Source organism: Tachysurus fulvidraco, chromosome 10, assembly GCF_022655615.1.
Source record: "Tachysurus fulvidraco isolate hzauxx_2018 chromosome 10, HZAU_PFXX_2.0, whole genome shotgun sequence".
Taxonomy (NCBI): Eukaryota; Metazoa; Chordata; class Actinopteri; order Siluriformes; family Bagridae; genus Tachysurus; species Tachysurus fulvidraco.
This window is the reverse complement of record NC_062527.1, coordinates 9,705,698-9,726,988: the sequence shown is the minus strand read 5'-3', so window position 1 is coordinate 9,726,988 and position 21,291 is coordinate 9,705,698. Positions and strand designations below refer to the sequence as shown.

At 40.0% G+C, this 21,291-nt stretch overlaps 1 protein-coding gene across 2 annotated transcripts in view; it reads right to left on the bottom strand.

Annotated features, from left to right (window-relative positions):
* Positions 1 to 7,015: 7,015 nt before the first annotated feature.
* otud7a (OTU deubiquitinase 7A) overlaps positions 7,016 to 21,291 on the bottom strand; it is a 60,706-nt gene continuing 46,430 nt past the window's right edge. For both annotated transcript variants that reach the window (XM_027173433.2, XM_047819765.1), the window contains 5 exons: positions 19,453 to 19,580; positions 19,188 to 19,337; positions 12,123 to 12,237; positions 11,214 to 11,298; positions 7,016 to 11,105 (listed from right to left, as the gene is read on the bottom strand). In XM_027173433.2, coding sequence (XP_027029234.2) covers positions 9,591 to 11,105; positions 11,214 to 11,298; positions 12,123 to 12,237; positions 19,188 to 19,337; positions 19,453 to 19,580 — 1,993 coding nt within the window. In that variant the 3' untranslated portion in view covers positions 7,016 to 9,590. The remainder of the gene's footprint in view (positions 11,106 to 11,213; positions 11,299 to 12,122; positions 12,238 to 19,187; positions 19,338 to 19,452; positions 19,581 to 21,291) is intronic.

Here is a 21,291-nt window from a genome sequence, read left to right as displayed (position 1 = left end):
TTAGTAATATCCTATATCATGGTTATATAAGAAAAACAGCACCAAAGACACACACACACACACACACACACACACACACACACACACACACACACACACACACACACACACACACACACACAGCCACCCACCAACTGTTTCATCCTTGTTCTGTTAGTCTTCATCACTTTGGAGATGAACAGGAAGGGAGAACGTGCTAAAAATATTCAGAGAGAAGGTTGGTGTGTTCTCTGCTCAGTCTGCCCACCTCCTGTCTCTCTGTCTGTCCATGCCATGGTCCTGCCAGAGAGCTGGGTGTGTGTGGTTGGGGAAGGAGAGGTGGGGGTGGTGGGCTGGATTTTTGGTAGATGGTGTCTGTGGAATCATGTGCATATGTGTGTGTGTGTGTGTGTGTGTGTGTGTGTGTGTGTGTGTGTGTGTGTGTGTGTGTGTGTGTGTTTCGGTGTTAATGCTACATCAGTTAATATCTTCCTCGCACTTAAGCCTAATTACAAAGCAGGAGCTGTGTGTGGCAGGCGAACCCAGCTCAGATTACAGCTTGTGAATTTCTTTTACTGTCTTTCCACCTCTGACACTGTTATTATGATGCGTACACTGGAAGCCTCGGGTTCCTCACCCCCTTCTCTCTGAAAAACTATATGCCGCCAGCCTGCAATCAACAATTTATTGCATAATTATGGTAAGACAAAGTCTTGTTGCTGTATAAAAGGTGTTCAAGGGAAGACATAAAAGCTTGAGGTTAATAGCTATTACTATTTATAATTGATGGCAATTTGGATGGCAATTTTTAAACAGTGGACTAAGAAAAATTATATAGAAACATTTGCAACATATTGGTTAACATTTTATTATCAATCTTATCAGCATATATTTGTACATAATTGAACTGTTTTCACTAGGATGCACACAATGCACTTTATATGGCTAGGACTAAGCCCTTAGCTCTGTGTTGTTTTATGTAGCTCTATGTTGTTCTGTGTAGCACCATGGGCTTTTTTATTTTACTATGTTCAGCGTCAGCTATATATATGGTTGAAATGGCAATAAAAGCTTCTTGACTTGGCTTTGCTGCAATACTCAAGATTATTTACAACTATTGCCTTTTTTTTGCATTTATTTAACACCCTTACTTATTAGTTTCATCCACTTGATATCTTACTGAGCTCCTAAAGCAGTAAAGCATTTTTGTCAGTTGAGTCAGAGTTGTAAGGTCTCTTGAAGCTCACTCTGTGGAGCCAATCATTAGGAAATACATTAGGTAAACTATTTATATTTTAGAATTGTTTTCCAATCCTGATTAAAGCATACTTGAATGTGCCTATTCATTGGTTTGGGCTCCTTTTTTCACTTGCTTACATATTTAACATTGGTAGTGTTAATGATTGTACAATATCATGTTGTACATGATGTTATGATCATTTCAATATTTAACAGCAACACATTGTGACCCTAGACTTTGGAGTGGTGATGGCCAGCAATAATCATAGCTTCAAACCAAATTATCCCAAAATTAGGCCATGAGACTTTTACACTAGGCTACTATGTAATCACCTAATTTGCAGTTGAGAAACAAAAACATGCAGTCTAGAGGTTGATTTGAGTTGTATTAGACATACAGTTCTGCAATTAGACTTATTAAAGATTTATTTATTCAAATTAATTCTTATTATTTACTATAAACAAGAATTCTGCAACCGTTGAGTTGTTTTTACTGTTCCCAATTTGGCTAAAAACAACAACAACAACAACAACAAAACCACCAGCATCCCTTTAATCCAGTTTGCAGCTTCCTCATCCACAAAACAATAAATCTGTTCATATAGTGAGAATGGGGCAGAGTGGTGTCTGGCCCAATGGGGCTCTGTTAGTGATTAATCCCATCTTTAACCACTTGCCTTAATTTATAGAGCTAAATGGGGCAGTGGAGCTATATGGCCTATGCGGCCTCATGATTCTTCAACATCTGGAAAGGTGAACAAATGAAAGGATCATCAGTGTATATATTTTTCAAATAACACCATTTTAAACTCACTAATTACTTTCACTAGATAATTCTACACACCCCTGAATTTGTTGGGGCCATGTCCCTAATATTCATTCATTCATTTTCTACCGCTTATCCGAACTACTCGGGTCACGGGGAGCCTGTGCCTATCTCAAGTGTCATCGGGCATCGAGGCAGGATACACCCTGGACGGAGTGCCAACCCATCGCAGGGCACACATACTCTCAAACACTCATGCAGTCACACACTACGGACAATTTTCCAGAGATGCCAATCAACCTACCATGCATGTCTTTGGACCAGGGGAAAAACCCGGAGTACCCGGAGGAAACGCCCAAGGCACGGGGAGAACATGCAAACTCCACACACACAAGGTGGAAGCGGGAATCGAACCCCGACCCTGGAGGTGTGAACCGAAAGTGCTAACCACTAAGCCACCATGCCCCCCCTTGTCCCTAATATTTCTATCCAAATTTACATGATCGATGTAGTATTTAATTGGTTAGTATGTGGTAATTATAAAGTAATTCATACTAAGTAACTACTTTGTACCTTGTTTTACTAACAATCTGTGGTTTTATGAATTCACTGTTGCTCCATATAAGTTAATAATCAGCTAATATTATATCAGTAACAGCAACTAAGTACTAGTTATGTACTCCCTAGTAAAATAAAATGCTCGCATTAGTGATAATGATATTGTTTGACCTTGTGCTTCATAGAATGCAAAATTCTGGCAAAAAAAAACAGCAGACTGTTGATTATATCAGAACACAAACCGTGAACTCTCACGCTCTGCAATATCTCTTCTACTGTGAATGAGTACACACCAGCAGGAGGGGCCATGTGAGGACAGCTTTATAAACCCAGAACATGGTGTTCCTTTACTAAGCACAACTAAGTGGGTGGAGGGATGTGTGTATATGTGTGCGTTTGTTTTTGGGTAAGGAGATAAGGACAATTTTCCTGCTTTATTCCTTCTTATTGTACCACATCCTGTAAATGGTATGAACTGATGAACTGCAGCTAATTAGCACAAAATGGATAACAAATAGACATATAAATGTTTTATTCATCTTCAGGGTTGTCTGGCATATCTGGTGTCATGGCTAAGAGAGGCCTCTGTCAGTACTGATGAATTTATAGCCTGTGAGATGAAATAAAGAGGAAAGAGTGGGCAGTCTGGGAGTGTGGAAGTGCATGTGTGTGTATCAGAGAGTGAGAGATAGAGCAATTGAGAGACATAGAGTGGGTGGTGGTAGGCTGGTGGTGCCCAGAGCACTGAGAGGCAACCAGGCAGACAGACTTTGAGTTCAGACTGTGTGTGGGTGTCCTGCAGTGGGTGTTGCTGTAGTGTGACCTCTCTGTGCTTCCTCCCTCTCTCTCTCTCGATCTGTGTGGGCGCGACACCGGCTGGCATTGGCGCACACACACACACACACACACACACACACACACACACACACACACACACACACACACACACACACACACACACACACACACACACACTTCCACATACTGGAAATGATGAGAGAGCAAGAAAGACGTCTTTATGAAATTCAAAAAGCCTCATTAAAATTTCTCATTCCATTCCATTTCTTTCTTTCTTTCTTTCTTTCTTTCTTTCTTTCTTTCTTTCTTTCTTTCTTTCTTTCTTTTCACTTCCTTGTTCTCTCTATGGGTCCACATACCAAGAATTATAACTTCCAAATATCTTACAATGCACTGCTTTTTCAAAAAAAATTAAGAAATAAATTGAAGAAATTTAAAAAGAAGTTTTCAAAACTTCTATAAGAGCAGATCACAATTTTAACGCAGACTTTGAAAAGCTTTCAAAAACCCAGTAAGAAAGCAAGAGAAAGATGATGTATGTTGAAACATGCTGCACTGAATTCCATTTGAAATAACACCAAGGACTCATGTTTCATTCTGTAAGCTTTAAAGAAGAGCTGGGCGCCAGATAAGCATCAATATTTATCAGAGGTATTTAAATTCCTCCTTTTTTGTCTTGTTACGTGAGAGCGGAGACAGATGTGCCTGCAACTGACATGAAAGCAAAGATGATAATTAGTGTTTTTGATAAGCACTCATAGAGAAATTATTCCAGTACAAGTGGCAAGAGATCTCGCACTGTGCTTCATTGTCATTCCTATCAAGTGTGTGTTATGTGTTGTGTCTACTGCTAGTGTCTCTGTCTCTCATAAATTTGAAAAAATACAAAGGGAGGGTATGCATGAAAACTCCCTCCTTCCATCCTTCCTCTCTCCCTCACACAAAAACACACATAAACCACACACACGCCAGCAGAAAGTGTTTAGCTGTTTCCACTGTGTCTCTTCTCTCTTCTTCCACGTGGCCTCTTCAGTGTCAGCAGGTTCACTCACACAGTCTGTTTTTGCAGCTCATTTGATCTCTCACAGTTTAGCCAATACTGATTTCAAAAGTTAACTTCTTTTCAAATTTGAGTCAACTTTTATACCCACCCATACAACACCCGTAAACAAATGTTAAATGAGGGCTTTATGTTAAAACGTTATGTGAAAACAGTGTGTCAGAAACACACTAGTTCCTCAATGAACAGAGACTTTTGTTTTTTGTAGTGGAAAGCGTGACCTGACTCTATCCCCCTGACCCAGCTCAGTGTGGTATGAGCTGTGTACAATGGAGCTCAATCTGTGCAGTGCACAAACCAGCACAGCTCATTAAAGCCACAACCCAGTCACGAGATCTGGCAATAACGTTCACACTACGCACACATTGGTAGCATGCCTCCCCCAGACTGTCTCCCACTCTCTGTTTCTTTCTCTAACAATGCACTAGAGACATACTCACTCCTATAACACTGGCCACTTTACCCAAGGAGACACGCACACTCTCTCACAAACACAAAGGGTCTTATGGCATGCAAATGATGACCTTATCCTTCCCTGATTTCTTTCATTCCCATTCAATTCACATTTATATGAACTTAGTCATGGCCTAATGTCAAACAAAATTTATACTGATATTGTCATGAGCCAAAGCATATAGCAGACAGATGTGAGAAAGAAAGTGCCACATGAAATTAAAGTAGATTTTTTGTCAGTTTTAAACTTCATGCTATATACAAGGCAAATTGTAATTGCATTGAAAACACTGACCCCACCCCACCTGTTAAAGTTTTACCTGATGTTAACTCAGAGTCAGAAAATTTTGAACTGAAGCCAGAAATAAAATTTTGAATTTTATATTGCAAATCACTATTTTGTTCCTGTCTCTTAAATTATATAATTATTCCATGTTTTATTGTTTGTATTGTTTAATTTAAACATTTCAAACTGCACTATTAAGGGTGACTGTATTGGGAACTCCATGTCAACTCATAGGGCACACAAGAGGTAGGCTGTATATAAGGTGCCATGAAAATAATAGTTCCATTCCCACAACTTTAAACCTTACCTAGAACCGAAATGCTAAAATAAAAATGTCGAATCAAATGTCTGATAAAGATACAAAGGGAGATTAAAATAAGTCACTATTCTAATTAGCCAATGCATTAGCACTAATAAAAAAAGTCTTTGCAGGTATATATTAAATGTATAATGCAATGTCTGTATCTGTTTGTATTTTTTTTTTGGTTGGTTGGTTATTTAGTTTTTTGTTGTTCCTGGCTATGATATGAAATTATATTTTCTCCCAGTTTTTTTGGCTTTCCCAAAATAAATCCAGTACCCTGTTTACCAAAACCCTGATCAGGTAGTTACTAAGGATGAATAAATGAGCACCATAAACTGTAACTGTAAAAACATAATTAATGTTACTGAATGTGCTTTCTTTTCCCCCACATGCTTAATTTCACTGCTAAATCAACCCTACAAGTTTTCATACACCCAGATCGCACACCTCTATTCTCAAACAGATAACATAGTGCACTGCCTATTTGTATCTGTATCTGTATCAGTTTAGAACATAATTTCAAGTAGTGGTTACATACTATCAAGTCTTTAGTGCTTAAGTCATGATCACTCTTTCAAGCACACACTCGAGGTAGCCTCCATCTCTCATCATAGGTGTCTTCACTGCTGTAGAAACCCGGGTCGTGTCTATACGGGTGGAAGTATGGGTGAAGACCGGCCACTTAAAACCCTTACAAAACTCTTAATGAGTAAGAGGTGAAGAGGTCGTTCAGTCTTAAGCCGATTATGTCAATAATGGCTGAGAATTTTTCTGTATCTCTTGAACCTTAAGGTAAAACACTGTAGTAGCATTTCCATGAAACCACAAGCAATGATTAATGTTTCTGTGTCTGTACAGTCAGATGTGGGCATTGTATTTTTTAACATTATGAAACACTATTTTATGTAAAGACACCAAAATATCTTTGCTCATAAACAAATGTTTGAGTTTGGAAACATGAGTGAAATAAGATCCTGTTATTCTGGTTCTTCTACTAAATTCTGAGTTAGAATATTAGCATATGTAACAAGCAATAAAACCCAAGTTTCCAAGGGAAGGCCCTCATGCAAACAGCAAGGGTGCATTTCAGAACAAAGATACTATACTGTAATGTACAATGCAGCTTTGGGTCTTAAATTCCAAACCATCCACGTCTTCTATATTCATGTATGAAATGTGGGTTTATGTGCACAGAGTAACATGGAGAAAAGAGTTTATTGTCAGCCGCTGAGCCACAGGGCAGTTGTTAGACAGGTGACCTGTAAGACAGCTGCTGAGAATCATTTTCTATCTGTAGCTGTCATACTTGAACTGAAAGACTGCAGAATTATGGGTCAAAATGCATAGGGTGTATACTGCTATGGTCTATTTTAGCACCATGTGATCAATTATGTGAGCAAGCAGACAGTCTAATCCGGGCTCTTATATTGACTGAAACCACAGCTCGTCATAGCTCAAATTACAGGACACAGAGGATAATGACACGCACATTCACATAGGAAAACATACACATCAACACCCACACATTCTGCCATACTTGCATACAATAAAAAGAAGGCACAGACAACAGTGTTAACAACAAACTAATCTTGTTTTGTTCTTTTCTTGTTTCTTCCTACTATTTACATCAGTACCTAATGTGCAAATTAATAATTTAGTGTAAAACTGTCAAATGAATATAAAATCATATTTTACAATTATAAGACGGTGCAAGTCCATGAATCGGTCACACAGAAAGGAAGAAGAGGAGGACGCATAGAAGGAAGGAGCAAGAAAACAGACACACCAAGCGTTAGACTGTGCAGGGTTATTCAGTATCGGAACACACACCAGACCAGAAAGCAGTGAGTAATGCTCTCACATTTGTCCCTCTCCTGAAAGCAGAGAAGCACTAGCGGAGGACTTTGCTTTGCCCATGCTCACACAGGGGTTAGCAATAACAATACTGTCAGGCCTTCTGGTGTTTTAAATGGCAGAGGAATCAAGGCCTTCCTAGTATGCAAAGCTAGTTTTAGAATTACGAGATATCTGCTATGGTGTGGCTATTTGCCATAACATATAACGTACATAACACCTTTGCTATTATGTCTTGTTAAGAGTAGCAGCTCATCCATAGGGGCAAGTGGAGCAGAGCCCAGCCAAATCTATCTGTTGCAACTGATGTTAATCTTGCATTATTAATGACCTGTTTAGAGTGACCAACGATTTTAAAGGAAAAAAAAAGGTTTTTTGACAGATAAACGCTAATATTCCATTAAATTACTTGCCTTTTTTAAATATGATGGGAATTTGAAGCAGTGTGTTCAGTGCTCCATTTTGATCCATAGAGTTATTATTGCATACAGCGGTGAGCTGGTGCAAACTGAGACCCACTGGGGCAGCAATCACTCTGCCCCATGCTTGATCTATGAATGCATTGTTTATGACTGAAAAATCAGCAGACAGGACAGATCCGTGTTTTTCTCACACTGTGAAAATGGAGACAGAGACTACACAAATTGTTTCAAACTGAATTAAATAAATAAATAAAAACATTTGAACATAGGTTATTAAAATGAACACTGCTATCTTATAGTCCTTTCTCTGATCAATGAATGGATTAGAAAATTATTCTACAGTTTGTTTGTTTTTTCAGTTTCAGGCTACCTATATAATATAGAACTAGCTAGACTTTTAATCTGTATTTGAGAACAATTAATAGCAAACAGTAAACTCCAGACTGAGTTTGTTCAAGCTTGTTCATGTCTTGTCAGCTCTTGACTATCTATGGGTTATTTTGAAACATCTCTAGTTAGCAGTTTTTAGGCAAATTTAGTTTGAAATTGTTAAGATGTAGTAATTAATGTTGTCCTGCCCCAACAATATCTATGGTCACGAGCCAACCCTACTTGTTGATTACATTTTAAATCAAACTTTATTCGGAAAGTGCTGAAAGTGATTTTTCAGTTTTGAATTTAGTGATTCGATTTGGGGATTATACTACTAAACACATTTAACACAATACCTGAGAATTTCAAATATAGGAGAAGGTTTTTGGCACAGAGTTTTAGGACAAACGCAGGTGGGTCTGTTGATAGACTGGTGTGTGTGTGTGTGTGTGTGTGTGCTTGTGGTATGCAGAACAAACGATGAGAAACAGCCATTACCTACAACACACCAAGGTGTAACCAACATTGACAGACATCACAGAGTTCCATTTGATTTCATGTTTAGTCCACTACATTATTAAGGTGTATAAAGGTTTGTATTCCATTATTTTTTTTCTCTTGCATTGTATAAATTTGCCATGAGTAGTAGTTTATTTTACAGAAGCCATTTGCTATCAAGAATGTGATATATTGCAAAACAAAGATAGGAATAAATGGCGCTGTGCTGCATCAGATGGTATCAAGGAGAGTTTCAATGGAATGCAAACCAATGTACACAAGGTCCAGTCATGTGCTGCACAATCAAAAGCATGTTACAGACCATGCAGCACACTTTGATTTGCCACAAATGAAATTTCAGTACAATCGTCTTACATCCAGGCAGATAAAATCACACTCATTTCTACACAAAGACAATACACTATGGCTGACATTAAGAATGCATAGATAAAAAGGGAGGGACTGCGCTCATTACCAAACTTATTGCTTTTTAAAAAACTTCCTTCTGCTTATCAGTGGTTCCTCCCCTCCCATTTGAATTATTTCCAAAGCAGAAAGATGTTACTTGCTATTGAGATATTTGATTGAAGTATTGCATTCAAATGAGTTACCCAGTAGCTTTTGGAGAGCTCAGAGGACACTGACATATGCTTTTACATCTCTTTTAGCTAGTGCTAGAAATTTTATATTACAGACTGAGCAAAATGCACAGACATGAGCTTTTACTCTAGAACAAGTAAAAGAATGTAAATTTGGACAAAAGACAAACTGACAAATAAAATGACAGCACAATCTCTGGCCAAAGCTGTAAACTGCAGTGTCATTTTGCTATTGAAAGAAAAGTAACAAGATTACAAGGAAATCATTCTTAAATAGATTAGAAAACTGTATGCCAGTATTTGTCTATTACTCGCATAGTGCAGAGGGTGATGATGTTGCTGCTGTCTTTATAATCGCACACACACATCAGTGTTACACTCTATGTGTGTGTATGAGCGGGGCTATCCAGGTCGGTGTCCTTTGCCCTCCCTTTCCCTGCGTTTCATCTCCTCTCTGTAGCAGTAGGAGCAGTAGTTCTCTGTCTCTGGCCTGCCGTAAAAGGAGCAATTCTCCCTCTTGCAGCGCTTCTGCTGAAAGCAGTACATGGGGCAGGTTCCACTGCGGATCTTGGATTTATCATGGTTGAACCAGGAGTGGGGAGCAAGTTCCTCGTCTGCAAACTCCAGACTGTCCCGGATATGGCTTGCATTAAAGCCATTGGTGTAGGTGTGGGATTTGTGCTCACCGGCCATGCTATATGGCATAGAATCTCCACCATGGATGGCGCGAATCCCAGACATGCGTGCTGGACTATAGCTCTGAGAGGACAGTGAGCGGTTCTGTTGTGGATACGTGGCACAGGTCTTCAGTGTCCCCACTGGAATTTTATAGGGCTCGTCCTGGTAGCTGGAGGACTGCGTGTTGCTATCTCTCAGGTGGATGACACTGTGCCTCTGAATGGGTGGCGTATGGCTATAGTGGGCGGATACAGGGATAGGTTCCTGTCGCTTAGCACCTAGAGTGGGAGAGGAGAAGGGGACGGGTGACATGGATGAGCAAGGGAGTGAAGGCGGGTTGGCATTAGGGATGGTAATTGGGGAAGCAGCAAGGGTAGGGCTATTCCTCCCCTGCCCCTTTAGTGTGTGGATATGGCTGGGATGCAGAACAGGTGAGCAACTCTCAGGGGGAGGGCTGTCCGAGCGCTCTCTCTGGAATGTGCTCTCCTGTTCAGGCTTTTTGAGCGTGCCATTGGTCTGGGGCTTTTTCTCAGCCTCACCTTTCCGCTTTTGTTCCTGCTCAGTGCTGAAGCGCTCCTGAGCACTGCTCAGGTAGTAGCTTATCATCTCTTCATGGAACTGATGCCGATGGCTGGTCAGCAACAGACCAGCAAAAATGAACTTGCGTTCACCCTGCATGGCTGCACGAAGGATGTTCAGGCTCAGCTTGACATCTGTGCTGTACTTCCAGTTGTCCAGAGTCCGCTCATCTGGGATTTTGGCAGAACTGGCCTGCCTTTCTCCAGACGAGGTACCTGATGCTCTGTCAGTAGGAGATGGACTGGTTGCTTTCTCAGAGGATGATGTACTAGTAGATTGGCCAGACTCCTCTTTGCTCCCTTTGCGCATCTTGGAGTCCTTCTTCTTGGGCTTCTGTTCACTGCTCTCCACAGCACGTCCATTTGTTATGGTGGACCTGCTGATTTTGCCGTGTACCAGACCTCCCAGGCCACCCATGTTCTTCTTCAACTTGATGCCTAGAGTCTTGCTAAAGCTGCCCAGCTTGTTGGCTACTGAGTCAGCACGAGCTTTCTCTTTCTCTTTGTGCTGCTTGTCCTTGTCTTTCTCTTTGCTAGTCTTGCCATTGTTGAGGTTGGAATTGCTGCAGACTGACTCACGGTCCGAGTCCATGGATTCGGCCAGAGATTGCACATCTTCTCCTGCTGATGCGGTGGGTGACTCAGGTTGTGCAAGGGGAGCCTACAATATCAGGCAGAGAAGTGAATCAAAACACAATTTATTAACTCAATGTATCAACCCTAGAAATAGATTAGGTCAGTGATCATTAAAGATTAATTTCTTACGCACTCTGGTCTCTGATGGTATTCGAATCCACGTTACATTCATATAACTGTGCAGGAGGTTTAGCTTAGCTTCCAATGAGAGGATAAGACTAAAACAGAAAAAAGAGAAAGAGTAGTGAAAATGTATCACACTTTCACACATATTACTGAAGAATGCTTTCGTTCTGAAAGGGGAGCTTCAAGGCAATATATACAGTTCAGAAAAACCTAAAGAATTGCTTGAGTTAAGCCATTTATTTAGATTATACAGAAGTTAGTGTTAATTCATTAGTCTCTTTAATGCGTTTAAGGTGTTGGGCTACTGATCGGAGGGTCATGGGTTCGAACCACAGGTCCACCAAGCTACCACTGCTGGGCCCCTGAGCAAGGCCCTTAACCCTCAGTTGCTCAGTTGCTCGTCACTCTGGATAAGGGTGACTGCTCAATGCCGTAAATGTAAAATGTAAATGTAATGCTAAAAGAACAATTGGTTCAAAATTATCCCAGTTCGAAGTAATGCAATTCTAACCCATACAACCAAAAGATATGCCGAATAATTAAGCTTATGAAGCTCTTAGTATGGGAAAAGTATAGGAAATGATGACGTACATAGTTAGTATACTGCTTTCATTTCAGAACAAATGTTTACTTTAAATATTTGTACAACATTAATGTAGTGAAAAAAATCACCACTGGCTTATACAAATACATAACAATCTCTCAAATGCTGCTTTTTCCAGAATCATAGGGATTTTAGCTATGTACCTGTTTCTCTACTGGAATTCCAGATTTCACCTAGCAAAATCTCGTACATGAGGGGATAGCACAAACAGAGTTTTCCCTCTTTAAGCACTGGGTGACAAAGTATGCCAGCCTGCAGAGCCCTCATGGCAAGGCACAGGTCTGATAGAAAGAAGGAATTGAAAGATCTTACTTGGCCAGTTTGGTGTTGTCGTTGTCGTCCCTCCCCCAATCCCAGTCTCTTCCTGGGTCCACTGCAAAGTGTAGGGCTAAAAGCTTGTGCTCGGAGTCTGTCAGTGGGATGACGGCTGTGACAGAGAGAAGAGAGGAACTGCGGTTAGTCAGAAGTACCTAGTAATGAAACAGACAAAGCATGCAGCTTTGGGACTGGATGTATTGTATTGAATGCACACTTTTGTATTGTGTGTCACCTCCACACTACATAGAAGCACTCTAGCACTGTATTTCTATTTCAGTCGATTTAAAAACTCTGGCTATCCTGCCACCTAACTCACTCATTTTCTTTATTTGCATCCCTGGAGCATTTCCCAACAAGCCCAGTAGATACATTCAAATGAGAAGAGAAAATCTGTGAAATTGGGTTTATGGGGTGAAAAAGATCAGAATTAGAAAATGAAGCACTGAGTTGATTTAATAGCAATCCAGAGAGACAGAAAACCGAGACTGGTGAGAAATACAGAATATTCAAGCACAGGAGATTCCAGTCCCTGTTTTCACACACACACACACACACACACACACACACACACACACACACACACACACACACACACACACACACAAACACTTTTTGGTAGAACATACAGTCTTCTCTCACAGTAGCTCTGACATTTGCCAAATGAGTGCTTGGCTGGTTTCATAGTGTACCAGTAATGAGTGAACACACTGCCTCACTCTGAGTCATCTAAACAACACTATGGGTGTAATTTTTCCTTTGGTGAAAGATACATGAAAGACATAATGTACACACATGCGAGACAGAGAGAGACAAATAGATAAGACTTTGGTGTGTCAAGGGTGAGGGTTGAACTAAAAGAAAGTCAAATACAGCTGCAAAAAACAAAAAAACAAATCGAATTCACTCTTATTGAACTCATAATCTCACTAGAGCAATAGCAAGTACTGATCCAGTATGACATGCAATTGTTAAGATTTCAAGGTATCATGCAAACTACAGATCAGTATATAAAGGTTACAGCAATGATAAGAGTTTCATTATTAACAGTATGGACCATAAATACGCAATAATTCAGTCTGTTTACAGTAACTGTGATAACACAAGCGATCACAGCATTAATGAAACAAAATCTAGTTTCACACTTCAGCCTGGCTGACAGATACAGATACATTTGATACGCACAATCTCTGACGTGTTTGGGTTGTACTGCAGGGTCAAAATAAACATTTTGTGTCCGTGGCTCTGTAGTACCACTCCAAGTGGCAGCCATCCAGGATGTTAGAGCAAGCCAAAGCAGACTGCAGAAGGGATAGCACACGCTGTATAAAACAACACACACGCATACACAAATAATGCACACATACAAACAGGAATGTCTGCAAATATGCTCACAAGCTCTCACACAAAGATGTTTTTTCAAAGCACACACCCACTTTCAACACACTTTCCACTAGAACAGGGTAAGACAGCGGACATGGGGTCATGGCCCCCCACGTAGCAGCCTCAGCCTGCACTGTTTCCATTTGATCCTGCTCCAGAAGCAAACACCAGTCCTGCCAGTTCTGCAGCAGGGGACCCCAGTGTTACATACTGTATTCACTGGACCTGCTGGTAGCTGTAGTGAACTATCCTCGACTGACCTCGCCTGACTGCATATGAACCCTTATGTTACTGAGCTGCTGTTAAACTAAAAGGACTTTTCTGTAATATACCCAACCATTAGACTGCAAAGACAAAGTGACATAAAATGGAAAAAAGGAATGAGAAATTAAAGCAGCTTTAATTCTGTGATGACTGACCAGGATCAGTGAGCTTCCGATACAGTGGAAGCGATGAGAGGTGGATGGATTATACAAACAGAAGTTGCTGACAGATGACATGCTTACGGTATTTGGCACCCCATATTATACAGTATTCCTGTGGTTCCCTGGTACAGAATGACGTATGATGCTTGTGTCTCGTTGCGCAGTGTGGTGCTGCATGTGGAAAATTTTGGGAGTGTTTATGAAGATTTGGAGTGCAGATTTGTCATGAGAAATATGTGTAATATAATCCCACTGGAAACAACCCAAAGCTCAAAGCCATTATTTTTAAATACACTCCCTCTAGTGGATTATATTAATCACTGCAAATGTGCACAGTTTCATTTCATCTGTCTTTGGTCTGTACTGTGTTTGACTGATAGAATGATAAAATTGCGATTACACAGATGTGGAATTCATAGCTGTGAATTTGTTTTATCTTGCACACAGATATTACACCATGTAAATCCACAGTGTCACACAAGATGCTTTTTTTCCCATTCACACTCACACACTGTACACAAAATACATGTTGTCAAGCATTAGCCTCGTTGCTCAGTTAAAGCAACCTAGATGTGTTAAACAGGAAGTGTCATAAAAGTGTGCGCCAAAATGCTCCCCTTTATAGGAGGATCAGTTTAAGGGCCAATCTTCCATGCCAAGGAAAGCCTGCAGGTCTTTTAAAAATGGGTCTCGAAATAGCACTGAGGTTTGGTGTGGGTGGACTCCACTCGCTCAGAGTCTACTGCACTGGCTACCGCACACGACACTGGCAGATTAAAGCAGGACTGGGGCAGGTTTACACAGGGACACCATTCAGCTCTAGGAATATGGAGGAAGGGTGTGTGTATTACAGCCGGATACACCTGAAAGTATAAACACCCATCAGGAAGATGAAGACCCAAAATGAGTGTAGGTGTAAAAACAAGAAGAGCAAGATTAACATTCCACTGAGCTGGTGCAGCCACGGCCGTGTAAATGGAATGCGTGTGAATGTGCAGGGGAAGACATGGGGGTTGGGGTGGGGGCTATCACACACGCTCCAAGATGAACGGACTCTCAGTTTTCTTGGGGAAGCTGCTGGCACCTGAACACACAGTGGAGGGACAGATGCTGCCTGGCATGGCTGAGCGGAAGAAACAGGATGGAGGGAGTGAAGAAAAGATCATCAGGCCAGGCCAAAATGAAAGACACAATGTGCTTCCACACAAGAGGAGAGAAAAAAAAGAGCAGGCTATAGTTGATGTGCTCTAATTAGCAATGGAATATAAGTTCTGAATGAGAGACAACAAGTAAAAAAGCAAGGATAAATATGGGAAAAATGAGTCAGAGGAGTCAGTGGAAGAAGCTCAGGTTCCATGTGTGTGCTTAAGTGTGTGTGGATTCTGGGTGTGTGGGGCCTCATGGCTCTGTCTGCACTGTTACAGCTACAGATGACCTCATTCAACTCAGAGAATAGAGGCCTCTTCTGCATTAAACAACAAAACTAACACCCACCAACTGTTTCGCTTTCTGCCTGAGTCTGCCGTGTCAAGCTCACACTACTCCATTGATTTCTTCCACTCTGGACAGATCAATTTCTCACATGTCTCACAACACATACATATAGAGGTGTAATAATAACAAGGTGCTGTGAGATGTCATCAGTTCAGGGGGCAGGAGGCTCCTTCATGCACGAGGAGTGCAACTGCACAGAATTACTTTAATTTCAAGCTTCAAATCCGTACTAGGTCACCGATGGCACATAAGTGGCTTCATTCAACAAAGAAAGAGTGAGACGCTGCCATCTGCTGGATATTTACCAAGCAACGAGACTGTATACAGGAAAAAATACAGACCACTCAGCATCCAAAAATACATTTATCTGAGCAAGAGGTAGCTGTACCTACTACCTACAGCACTCACCAGAATGATTGACATAATTCATTACAAATTTCCACTCGAACTATAGAAGAATCTGGTTATAATTGCTCTAAAACATCACTCACTATTTTACATATAATTAATTACATTTTAATGAAATTGGCATCCCTAAAAAATATTTTAAATAACTGCAGGGAAAGTGTCCTGTTCCCCTGGGGTATAAATACCGAAGCAGTTAGTAAGTAAGTACAAGTTCAATTGTAGCCATAACCAAAAGTTTTACTTTTGAAATTTGAACATTTTGCCAGTAATTGACACATAACCCAAGTATAAAAATGCAGCTCCTGAACATCATCAAACATTATTATAACTTTTCGGTCATGCACACCATCAGCACGTTGCCACAACAGAGGACTTCACACAAGGAAAAGCACTTGACAGCCCACTGTAAAATATGATGCTGGATCTGTTATGCTCTGAGGCTGTTTTTTGTTTGTTGGTTCAAGGGCTCTTCGATGGCATCATGTTTTCTGCTATGTGTCTGGATATTCCTAGTTGCCTCTGCCAGCATGCTCAGATCAGGGCATAGACAGAGCATTCAACATGATGATGAGCCAAACAAACCTCCAAACCAACCCAGAAATGGTTAAAAATATCTGTGGAGCTGACAGTCTTCAGTACACAAGGAGGTTAAAATGTTCTGCATGGTGTCAGAGTTAGTCAGAGACAGAGAGTAAGAGTAAGAGAAAAAAACATATTACTGTCAAATCAGACTCACTTGTTCTCAAGCATGTCTTCTGTTTTAAATATTTTTATTCCATGTTTAGAAATCCCTTGCTCCAGCCCATCTTTATAAATCTATCTAACTATTTAACAACATGGCTGTTAACAATAAATAGACGACTTCATAGTTATTTGCACCTTTCAAAAAAATGGTAAAAATAAAAAGGAATATATAAACGTAAGCATTAACAAAAATGATGTCCTGTGCTTGGCCTGGCCAAGTCAAAACGTTTCAAACAACCCACATTTTCATTTTGGTTCAACTTTAAGAAATGGGTTTAAATGATTGAATACTGAAGCCTCCGGTTATGAACCCCGGAAGAAAGCAGCCCACAAGTGCAAATGAAAAATTCTCCCTGAAACAAGGTTCAAGATTCTTTACAATCATCTCCAACCTTGTTAGACATTACAGGATGAGACTCAGCGCTGTTAAGCCCTCCATAGTATCTTCAACCAAAGATTAACTGTGGGGAACTGATACTGTTTGTAGAAAAAGACACATCAATTGTACTGCTTAATGTTGTTAAAAAATGCTGTTAATATAACACAATACCCCCATGTTTATGCTCAAAATGTCACACATTTATTTTTGCATATTTACATAAAAGGCTCCAATAATTCTGAAGCGCACTGAAAAGAATCTTTTAGGACTATTAGAAGCTGTGTTGTGTGTGTTAGCCTGGTTAGAGATCTGTTATATCTGCACAGTGTCAGCTGGAATAATAAAGTAAATTTATTTATCACTCAGATAACAAATGACTTTGGAGGGACATAATTTTCTGTAACTATGCTTCTTTATTTCTCTTTTTTGTCTGTGAAAGAGAAAAGGGGGTTACAATAAAAACCTCCAGTACTGTGTGTTTATTCTTAACCCTGTGGATATTCAAACTAATTATTACATAAACTAGGTGATTATGGCTTATTATGCGAGTACCAGAGCATTAAAACCATATGACTGTAATGCTGCTGTAATACCGTAATTATTTTAGAGGTCCGTTTACACACAAAATCGCTTTCAGCAGGAAAAGATTTGTTGTGATTTGAACAGCCAGTCAACTGTATCTTTTAACAAGAACACTGACCTCTTTAGAAAGTTGCATCTAGTCAAAAAAATCCATCCTGCTCCATTTCAGACACACACACACACACACACACACACACACACACACACACACACACACACACACACACACACACACACACTCCTTTTTCTCTCCACTTCTCCCTAGCTGAAGGCCAACCCAATGTTGTCTGAGGTCTGAAGGAATGTCTCCTGAATAATTGATTGCAGGTAATTAGATCTCCGATCTGCATTATTCGTTAGGGATGACACTGGCCTTAATCTTATTTTTCTGCCTGTGAATCATGCTTGCTAATTTGAATAGAAGCAATGTAGTAGGCACTATGCTGGAACCCATCCCCCTGCCCCAAATATACCCCCACCCCAACAGACTGGAGCACTCTTAGACATTTAATGTTGCTGTCTAGGGCTTGCTAAATTATTATCCCTAACTTCATCATTTAGTTATAGTGCACTTTATCCATCATGCACGTCTATAAGGCTGCTACATCTCAGTCTGAGTGCTCTCTGTAATCTAATGATCATTTTACTTCCAATGTCCAAAATTGATTCTGTATAATGCTGTGATTGGTTTGTCTTGAAAATCATAAAGTAAGAAAGTATGCATTTCTGAAAGAGCAGTGCTTTCTGTCCCTTATATTAAGCCAAGGGCCTTGACAAGTTCCTATATTGTGAAAATGGAATATAAAAGGAAACACCTTGACAGTAAATAATGAATCAGCATATTTCTGAAGAGATCAGACTTTTGACAGAAAAGAAAAGATAAAAAAAAGGTTGATTTTTAAATATGTCTGCTTGTATTGATAAGAAAAACTGTTCTTTTGCTAAAAATACTTTTAATGAATGTATGGCATTTAGTGAATACTGTATGTTTTTATTGATAATTACTAAATAATTATTTCATTTATTCATTAAAGCTGTAAACAAAAAGGCACTTTGCCATAATTCAATAATAACATTTAGGATTGAATCTAAAGCAAGTAAAATCTTTAAGGCAATTAATAAAGTATACTAAAATGTCACAGAGCAAGATACCTATCATTTATATGGATTTCCAGAGATATATTGGAGACCAAGCAAACATTTCTATTACTGTGTGTTCTATGCTAATGTTTAATTCCATAGGTTCCCTTTTTAAAATTTCCCCTTTCCCTTATTTACATTTACAGCATTTAGCAGATACCCTTATCCAGAGTGACTTACAACTGAGCAACTGAGGGTTAAGGGCCTTGCTCAGGGGCCCAGCAGTGGTAGCTTGGTGGACCTGGGGTTCGAACCCATGACCTTCCGATCAGTAGCCCAACACCTTAACCACTGAACTACCCCATCCTTATCACTGACTCACACTGCATTCAATCTCTGCTTGACGTTCTCCACTCAACCTTTGATCTTACTCTTAATTGTGTCTCGTCTTCTTTCAAAAACTTAAAAAAAAGTAAGAAAATGAAATAATGAAAGAATTGTCCCTGCAGCTGTAACCTGGCTAGTTATCTGTTAAAAGAAATGCACACCTGTCCCTTAGCTGCTTACCTTGCTCTCGCTGCTGGTCTCTCTGTTCCATAGAGACCAGGGCAGAGAAGTGAGCCTGGTCATACGCCAGCACCAGCGGTGAGCAGTGACATCGGTTAGGGGGCACCTCCAGGGGCAGATAGAGGCCTCCAAATGGGATGGGTGCAAAAGCTGTGAAGAAAGATGAGGGATAAAACTGATGTAAGCATCATCAGCGGAGTGAAGGGTGAAATTATAGAGCAAATGTGTGTGTGTGTGTGTGTGTGTGTGTGTGTGTGTGTGTCACCTTCTCCCCCAGAGTCTCGAAGCATGGTGTCAGCCACCACCACGATGGGCCTCCTCAGCACATGAGCCAACACAAACACATGGAACTCTTCCAGACTCTCATAGACAGGGTCTTCTGAGTTATCCACACTGCACAACACAAAATCACACAAACTACTCTTACTCTTTGTTTCACAGTATATAATTTTAATTTTAATTCATTTAGTTTTCTTTTGTATATAGTCACACCTATTTACAGAAATAGACAAAAAATAATAGATAAAATGAATGACATGCAATGAGTAATCTTTGAGCCCTTACATTCCCTCCTTCATCACCCTCCTCACTGTGTGGAGGGACTTCATGCTTATGGGTCCACGTTATGTTCATTTCAAGCATGTTTTTATATCCATCAACAAATATTTGCAGGTCAATAACCATCTGTCACTTTCGTGTTGAAAGTTTTTTTTTCTATGTTTACAAGCTCACATTTATACCCTAGGAAAGGATGAAATGGCTAGATACAGATGTTGGGGGTTTAGCTAATAATGATTCGAGTTTAAGTAAAAGTAGTTTTAGTTTAAGTAAAAGGAAGAAAAATCACGAAGATGGTGATGCATGAGCAAACCCCAAAGGAGCCTCACGTTGGTAGTTCTTGATCAATCTAGAGGTCAAAGCTGCCTTTCACTTTTCCAGCACTATTTCACACACTCTTTTTTATCTTGTGCTGACTGGACATCTTTACAAGAGGTTATCCATGCATGTCTGGCATCTAATACAAGCTGTAACATTTAAGAAACTATAAAAAGGCTCTAAGCTTAGCTAAAAAAAAAAAGCTGCCTCGGTGTATATACAGAGAGTGATGAGGGAGGAGGAAGATGGGAGGGTGGGAGAGCGAATAAGAGAGAGACAGAGGGGAGAGAGAGAGAGAATAGACATTCTAACCCTGTTTGCCCCTTATGGGAATTTAGCAAAATTAAGTCGTCCCTCATTTCCACACACATATTTGCATACACACATAAAACACACAGACACACTGCAGCACTGCCAGACTCTAACTTTTAATAAGCAAATCCTCCTATCATCCAATTTACATGCACATTGCTCTCTAGGCCACAATTTTTGTTATCGTGATTAATAATCATCACACAGCACAATTCATCAGTCCTTTAATTGCACTTACTCACTCACTTACTCACACACTCACTCACTCACTCACTCACTCACTCATTCACTCACTCACTCACTCACTCACTCACTCACTCACTCACTCACTCACTCATTTGTGTATGTCACACTTTGGGTATTTCAATTAAGACAATAAAATAATAAGTGACCTTGAGCAAAGCCCTCAACTGCTCCACTGTATAAAATGGAACATGTCTGCAAAATGCCATAAACGTAAACAACATAAATCATATGTTAGTTTCCCAGTTATTTATTAACAATTATAATATATAATATATATTTAAAGTGCTTAATAAGGACAATGGAAAAATGGTAAAATGAGTCTCTAGGAAGAAGACGCTGATTCAGGACTAATTCTAAGTGCACATCCAATAAAAGTTTTATATTGATTGCCTAGAAATGCGTCTGGAATACTTTATACTTTAGAAGCAGGCTCAAACAGAAAGCACAGAAAGGAGCTGCACATATCACTGTCTGCCATCAGACTGTGTAGATTTCACAACACAAACAAAGTGTAACCACAGTGTGCTCGCACGCACGCACTGTTTTCACTGTGACCTTATATTAACTCTGCTCAACATAACTCTGAGGCCAGAACTATTGTGTCTAGCAAAACAAAAATCATTAGGTTAAATAAAGGTCTGAAATGTACGGAAAAGTGTGTAACAACCTG